This window comes from Caenorhabditis briggsae, assembly GCF_000004555.2.
Source record: "Caenorhabditis briggsae complete genome, chrX, whole genome shotgun sequence".
NCBI classification, from domain to species: Eukaryota; Metazoa; Nematoda; class Chromadorea; order Rhabditida; family Rhabditidae; genus Caenorhabditis; species Caenorhabditis briggsae.
Genome location: NC_013491.2, coordinates 21,372,383 through 21,380,526, shown reverse-complemented (window position 1 = coordinate 21,380,526; position 8,144 = coordinate 21,372,383). Strand labels below are relative to the sequence as shown.

At 34.8% G+C, this 8,144-nt stretch overlaps 1 protein-coding gene across 1 annotated transcript; it reads right to left on the bottom strand.

Moving 5' to 3' along the window:
* Positions 1 to 5,923: 5,923 nt before the first annotated feature.
* On the bottom strand, positions 5,924 to 7,167 carry CBG10625 (the record flags this gene model as incomplete). The annotated part of the gene is made up of 6 exons (XM_002645985.2): positions 5,924 to 6,147; positions 6,216 to 6,326; positions 6,374 to 6,556; positions 6,603 to 6,750; positions 6,800 to 7,033; positions 7,084 to 7,167. The coding sequence occupies 6 exons, from the start codon at positions 7,165 to 7,167 to the stop codon at positions 5,924 to 5,926; spliced, it is 984 nt and encodes a 327-aa protein (XP_002646031.2).
* Between the last annotated feature and the right edge of the window lie 977 nt (positions 7,168 to 8,144).

The window sequence follows — 8,144 nt, the reverse complement described above, 5'->3', positions numbered from 1 at the left end:
TATGACAACTGTGCTCCATGGAACAGCTATGCCTTTGCCTCCAACCAAACCTGCTACAACCTTTGTGTCCATAACTGTGCTGCTGTCTACGATGGATCGTGCATGACTGGAGACGGATTCAGATGTTGTTTGAAGACCACCCCAACCAAGACTCAGGAGTTCAAGACCAGCGGATGCAACAAACTCTACAACAATCTTCCAGGAATGTAAAACTTCTTCAACTAAATGAAAATCTTTTCTGATTTCAAAATAAATGCATTCATCTGCACAATCTTGAGCCGAAATAATGAAAAAAAAAAGTCCCGAACATTTATACTTTAAACATTGAAAAATCAGAAATCCTTTTTTTTCTTTTTCAGCTATTCTCATTGATAGAAGAACGTGTAAAAAGGACGTTAGATTAGAATAAGAACGAAAATTTGCCTGTTTAAAAAATGATTTGTATTTTTTTCTCTCACAAATTATTCGATATATTTTCCAACAAATCAATGCAATAATAAACAATAGGAGTGGTCTTTTTTCCCAAAGGAAAAACACGGAAAATTTAACTTTATCTTTCCTGAAAGTGAAAAAAAAATTAATGTGTGTTGTTGTAATGGAAGATACTATGGTTGATAATATCTTGGAAGAAATGGCAACTCAAAATTGATGTCTTTCTTGATAGAATCTTTCTGAGGTGTAAAAATTTGCTTTCTGAAAAAATCTTCATGCAAATCTTTATTCGTCAAAGTCGGAACAGCTTTCTAGATGAACTTAGCTTTCTGTGCTGGTCCAAACACAGCTGTGGATAGTGGCCATCGGAGGGGCATTCTGTTCCGAGAGGGGTATTAGGGCAAAATAGGTGTTGTGAGGAACGGAACTATATACAGAACCGGTCAATAAGAAATACAAAAACGTGTTTTTCAGTTAAATTAGATCATTTTCAAGAGTCTGGAGCTCGGCTGTCAAGTGTTCGATCATTTTGAATGTTTTGGAAAATATAAAGCTGATCTAGATTCAAAACTTTGCATTCGTAGCATTTTTTGGAAATTTCTAGTTTTTCCGTTGTTTGCCGATTTCTGAAAGACACTTTTTTGGCCGTTTTCGTACATGAGACAAGCAGGAGTTCTGCAGAAAATGAAAAATAGAAAAACTAATAATTTTCCGAAATTTCTGTAAAAGCCAAATTCTCAATCTTGGTCTGTTTTACACTGTCCAAAATTTTCAAACTGATCGGACACTTGACAACCGAGCTCCAGACTCTTGAAAATGGTCGAAATGGCCAAAAAATTTTCGTGATATCAATTTCTTAATTGTTCCGATATGTTCCATGCTGTGTTCGTTCTCTTCGAGTTATGAAAGCATTAATAAATACCAAGACCCGACTTGGACCACAAGAAAAATTAACGGAAAAAATTCAATTCCCTGTAATAAGGCTGTCAGACTAGGAAGGTAACAAATTTTAGAAGTGAAATTATTTATTATGAAATTATTTTTTCAAGAGTCTGGAGCTCGGTTGTCAAGTGTCCGATCAGTTTGAAAATTTTGGAAAGTGTAAAACAGACCAAGATTGAGAATTTACGAAAACGGCCGAAAAAGTGTCTTTCAGAAATCGGCAAACAACGGAAAAACTAGAAATTTCCAAAAAATGCTACGAATGCAAAGTTTTGAATCTAGATCAGCTTTATATTTTCCAAAACATTCAAAATGATCGAACACTTGACAGCCGAGCTCCAGACTCTTGAAAATGATCTAATTTAACTGAAAAACACGTTTTTGTATTTCTTATTGACCGGTTCTGTATATAGTTCCGTTCCTCACAACACCTATTTTGCCCTAATACCCCTCTCGGAACAGAATGCCCCTCCGATGGCCACTATCCACAGCTGTGTTTGGACCAGCACAGAAAGCTAAGTTCATCTAGAAAGCTGTTCCGACTTTGACGAATAAAGATTTGCATGAAGATTTTTTCAGAAAGCAAATTTTTACACCTCAGAAAGATTCTATCAAGAAAGACACACACAGTTTCTTGCTTGGTGGTTCCATTTTTACTTTTTTAGTCCTGAAATAAAAACTTAGAAGACTGTGAGGTTTTGAAAAAGTTGGAGAAAGTTATGAAAAAGCAAAAAAAATTGCAAAAAATTCATCATGGAAAAGAAGAAAAACATGATAATTAGTGCAGTCTTGCAAAAACATTTTTAAATATCATTAAATATGCAAAATGTCCTTTCTTATAAGTCGGCAGCTGCTCTAATTGATGCCGTCTAGTTTGTTAGGGAGGTGGCAAGAAGGCTATGAGATCAAAAAGACAGTAAGGAGAGAGGGGGAGTAGTAGGACTTGCAACACATGTTTTTTAACCGTTATGTGTGCGTGGTAGGAAAATCGCAAAAGGGGGAGGAGTCTTTGGGGATGGTATAGCGTTTTCGGATTTTCAAATATTCCGATTTTTCGAAATTTTGGTATTCCGGAATTTCGAAATACTCATATTTTCAATATTTTTGTATTTCGGAGTCTTTTAATTTTCGAAGTTTCAAAATTTCGGAAGTTTTCAAAATTTTGAACTTTCCGGTTTTTACAATTTTGGAATTCCGGAATCCAGAATTTTTTGACATTCAATTTTTGGAAAAATTTCATTTCGCCATCACAAAAACGCTGAAAATTGGCGGAATGACTAAAATATTTCGAAAACGAGAAAAAAATTGGAAGTAACTGTGGAAGATATCAACAATTTGTAAACTAATAAAATAGTGATGATATTATGGCGAACAATCTAGCATTTGATAAAATTTCACTATCTTTCACAGAAATGGAGATAATTGAGCTCAAAGTTGACAGTTCGGGTGGATTTCTAATAAAGGAAACAAGGGTATGTCTGACGTTTCCTAGAGTTACACCGTACAATAAGAAAATGTTTGTGGTAACCCGAAATTCTGAGTTCTTCCCATGACATTTTCCAAACTTTTCAAACCCCACTCTTATTGCATAAGGATCGAAATTTAAAAAGGCTAACTTTTTTTCAAAAAAATCTATCCGACAAAGGTCGGCCGCCATCAAAGGGTACAAAAACCGGTGGAGAGGGAGGAAATCATAACATATTCGAATTTCAATGAGAAAACTGGGCACTTTAGCGTGAGGCGGAGGGGCATTGGATGCTTGGTCTTATGATGTCATTCATTAAATTAGAAAAAATTCAAAAAAAAATTCCTAGAAGACCAAAAATCATACGATCAAACTACACATAATATCATTGTATGCAATGATACGTTCTGATTTATTTGGTTGGGTGCTGTAGATTGCTCAGGCTAGACATGAGCCAGCTACCGTACTCCTCATACCCTCTACTCTCTCGCCTATCCGGGTAACAACCGCTGAATAGGTATTCCGGAATTTCGAAATCTCTCCTCAATAGAAGTAAATTTATCTTCGATAACTGATTCAAATTCTACCGTAACCCAATTCGAGATGCGAGAAAATGTGAATAAGAAGTCTGATATTGATATTGAAAATAGACGACGGGAACTTCTAAACAAAGTTCTCTAAAAACGGGTCACGGCAAAAACCAGGCGTCACAAAGTCAAATAACAAATTAGCAGCTCGTTGAATCACGAGATCACAAGTGAATCGTTGTTTTCTCCACAGTAACGTTTCACTCGTATGATTAAGTTTTTCATAAGTTTTTCCAATATGACTTTGTTTTCTTGTCGAAATTTCGAAACATTTAAAACAATTTTCATGTCATTGAGTATGCATAAATGATGAAAAAACCGGAAAAATTTTTAAAGGAGTCGAAGTAAGCTGAAAAAGGTTCTTTCATGTGAAATTTAGTTTTAAATCATTCAAGCCATGAAAATGACCGTAGTCGCAGTGTTTTCAAAGGGGGTTGAGAATTTGCTCAAAATTTGTACAAAGGTCCTTCAAACATGCTGAAAACGGTTTCAACAATATCTTTCTCCCGGATCCGATAGGAATCGAAATATGGGCTCTCAAAGTGATTTCAGAGCCAAAATTTGAACCCACACTGTAAAAGTGATTTTTGAAATTTTTTTTCAAAAACCCAATTTCGTCTTTGGGCTCAAAAAATCTCCAAAAAGTCGTTGTTGCTAGAACTTTGACAACCCCTAACTTCTTAATTACTGTTTGAAATTTTGAGAAATAAGTTCAAATCTTGTATGTGATCGATTTAGCAGTACCCCACTTCAAAAAAAGCAAAATTAATCAATTTTCAGAGGCCTAAATTTTTGTTTTTCAATTATAGCATAATGTAAGGACCGGTTAAAAATATAATTTTTAGATTTTTCATCAAGTTCTCATAAAATCTTTTTTTACTTTGAAAATTTTTGAAATTGATCAAATAAGTATCATAAAGTGTCTAGAGGGCTAAACTGGGAATCAAAAATTCGTTTCAAAAAAAGCAAAAAACGTTTTACCACAGTGGGGTTCGACCCAGTATACTCACTCCTAATGAGTTACCCTCTTACCGCAACACCACACAACCGACATTTTCCTCTGGCGCGGAGGGCGTAGAGAGATGGTGAAAGTGCGCCGAGATTGGTAGAAAAATTTAAAACGGGGATTTTCAGCTTCCTGGTAAATCTGGGGACTAGATATTTTTGACATCGTGTAGAGGATGTCTCAAACCAAATGTACTAAAATTTTTAGGCAAATTCTCAACCCCCGTCTGAAAACCCTTCCCTTGTTAGTAGCAATTTTTCTTTGTGAATTTCATATTATTCTATTTGAATCAATTTAAAAAAATGTTTGAGAAGTCGAATCGATCTGAAAAGTTGGTTGTCTGATGTGAAATTTGACTTGAAATCACTCAAAATATAGCAAATCTTGGAAATTGGAAAATTAATTGCAATTACTTTTTGTCTCCTAAAATTACAAAGCGTTTTATTCGAATGAGCCAGAAAAATATTTAAAATCGTCGAATTGAGCATAAAGTTGGTCTTTTGATGTGAAATTTTATTTAAAATCACTTGAACTGTGAAATTACCACAGTTTTGAAATTGAATTCAGCGTATAATTTTCCTTCAAAATTTTGACAAGACCAGAAAGTTTGATATTGTATTTGCCAACCTAGTATACCGATATTCCTCAAATCGAAGCCTACATGAACCGTCGATTTTGAGCTCAATTATCTTGATTTCTGTAAAAGATTTCAAAATATTGTCAACTGTTAAATAATTTATTATAAAATTGCCAATATTTTATTAGTTAACAATTTTTTGATATCTTCAATAGGAAATGGGATAATTGAGCTCAAAGTTGACGATTCGGGTGGGCTTCTATTAGAGGAAATACAGTAATTTCAATATTTCTAGTTTGCTTAATTTTCCTTTCCTCGGTTCAAAAAAAAACATTTTTTGCTTTTCTTTTTATTGTCTTTTAATAAGAATATTTTGCCAAAAACATGGAGATCCGGCAAAATTTCTATGGTCACCCGCGCAAAGAAATGGGCGAAAAGTCCAATTTTTTTAGAAACACACAAAACACAAATTTTCATTAGACTTCTATGAGAATGTGGATAAAACGGAAAGATTCACATAGCAACAAAATCTAGAAAATTATTTGGTACCGATAAATAAAACCAAGTCTATCAAGAATTTAGCGCTTGTAACTAAAAAATTCGCATTTCTAAAATTCGTCCAATGAAATGTTACAAATCCGAATTTCCTTCAAAACAGTTTTCTTTTGAGGGAACAAAAAATTACTGGAAGTTCAGTTGTTTTTCCTATCGAACTTCAAAATTATCCATCACGACGTGTATGATGAAAAATATTTGTAAAAGACAATTCTAAAAAATACAGTAATACATTTATTATCTCTGAAAACTTCTCTTCTAATTCCACTTTTCGCTGAATAGGGACATCCCGAAAAATAAAAATTCCATTAAAATTAACAAAATTCTTCATATCCAGTGAGAAAAATTTTTTAAACAATTTATCTTCCAGCTTCTTTTCCACAAAGAAATCCACGAGCAGCAGCATATCGTGTCTTGTCCATTGTACAGGTGGCATCGTCAGTTAATCCATGGAGAACTCCTTCGACTCTTTGAGTCCACAAGACAATGCAACTTTGAAGATAGCCAGATTCTTCAACAGTTCCCAGATTTCCTTCCGCCCATTTGTATCCAGTTTTATTTGTGAGATGACAATGATAAATCCCTATAAAATTTGAAGATGTTTTTCTCAAGTTTTCCAAAAAACTAGAATTATAACCTCAATCCCATCACATTTTGGATTCTCCAGTTGTTCAGGTCTCGAGCATTCATACTTTCGGTACCCCGAAATCCAGTATAAATTTCCTGCATAAGTGTCATTCATGTTTGCTAGTCGACCTTGTTCTGAAAAGAATTTTGAAGTTATTCATCTAAATCTAAGCTCTTCTAACCAGCCACGAATAATCGTTCCTCTTCCGTTTCCAGTCCAGAAAGAATAGCGTCATATTTATCGATACAACTGTTGTATGCATCAGAATATGTGAAAGATTCGTAAATATTTGCGTAAAGGAAAAGACAGTACTCTCCAGTGGGACGGGTGAACTTGGTGAATCCAGGAGGGCAAGAACGAATGGCTGGAAAATGGATACATTAATTTTAACGTTTTCCTTTCAAAATTACTATTGTATTTAAAAGTGAGCAATCCATCGGCGTCCTTGTCAATTGTAAATTGAAATTGTGTGTTTTTAAAGCCCTCATCAGCCATTTCCGATACAATTGGCAATGCATCAAGGGGTTCAGGAGGACAAACTTTTCCGAGATAGTTGATCTGTGTTTCTTTTCACTTTAAAAACTGGCATTTAACATTTTTGGCTTACTTTGAACAAAATCTCATTCGCATTTTTGGTTTCAAACAATTGTACTTTTTCAACAGATCCGAATTCATAAATCGTGCAAACAGATCCATCGAAATGAGCCACAATGCAGTTGATTACATTGTTACATTCATTAACATAATCCTGATGGCTGTATGAGCCTTCTTGAGACACAAAACCACCCGAAAACTCAACTGGTTTTCCGAATTTCACAATCAGAGTGAACCAGTCATTGCTCTTTAAAAAGACAGTGAAACTTATTAAAAGTAAGACTATTTTATACTCACCGAAGCTCTAGCCACAAATAGCAAGTATAGGAAAATGCCCCGGAGATACATTGAGGGAAGCACTGTGGGCAAACTAGAAACCATCAAAAATATATATGAATGGGATGGAGCCGCGAGTGTGTGTCTAATTCTCAAAAAGATTTTATTGCCTTCAAATAAAAAAAAATGGGCGGGCTGATGTCATTTAGAGAATCCAACAAGGAGGAACTAGCTGTCCGTAGTTTGACATCTCCGATACATTCGGAGAACTTGGATTCTGCAGATTAAAGCAATGGAAACCGATGTTTGGCATTCCGAGATATTTGCAAGTATGCAAGTATTCCGAGATATTTGGGCTCTTTATGAAAAGGGGGGCATGAGAAAAGGGGGGGGGGGCCAAGCGAAAAAGGGGGGGGGCAAAGCGAAAAGGGGGGGGGCCCAAGTCAAAAGGGGGGGGGGGGCCCATAGGTAAAAATGTGGATTAAGTTAAGATTAACCAATTCTTTCTAGTTTTGTGACCGTTTCCATTAAAATTTCGAACTTTGAACACTTTTCATAATTTTTTGAACATTTCAGTTTATGTCATTTTTTGCATATTTTTTGTCTATGTTTTTGTTACTAAGCCTGGAAAAATCTGAAACTAGCTAAATAACTTCAAATCACACAGTTGCAATGAAAAAATAGTGTTTTTCATACAAAAAACCGGCCTAAACTGAAATTTTTTGAAGTGACAAATTTTTGTGGAAACAAGCGCGAAGTACGAAATTTTTATAGAAACATTTGAAAAACTAGAAAAAATTGGTAAATCTTAACTTAGTCCACATTTTTAGCTATGGGTCCTCCCTTTTGACTTGCGCCCCCCTCTATTCTCATGGGCGCAATGTGCGCGCCTAACATTCCCTGATTTTTTTTTNGAAATTTTATACTTATTTCTATATTNTATGGCACCTAAGATGAATGGAGCCTAACTACCTTTATTTTTGTGATTTTTATTTGAATTAACGAGGTAAGATTTTTNAATTTACGATGTTTTTCAAAAAAACATTATGAAGTCATTTTTGAAACTAGAGAAATAATAATTT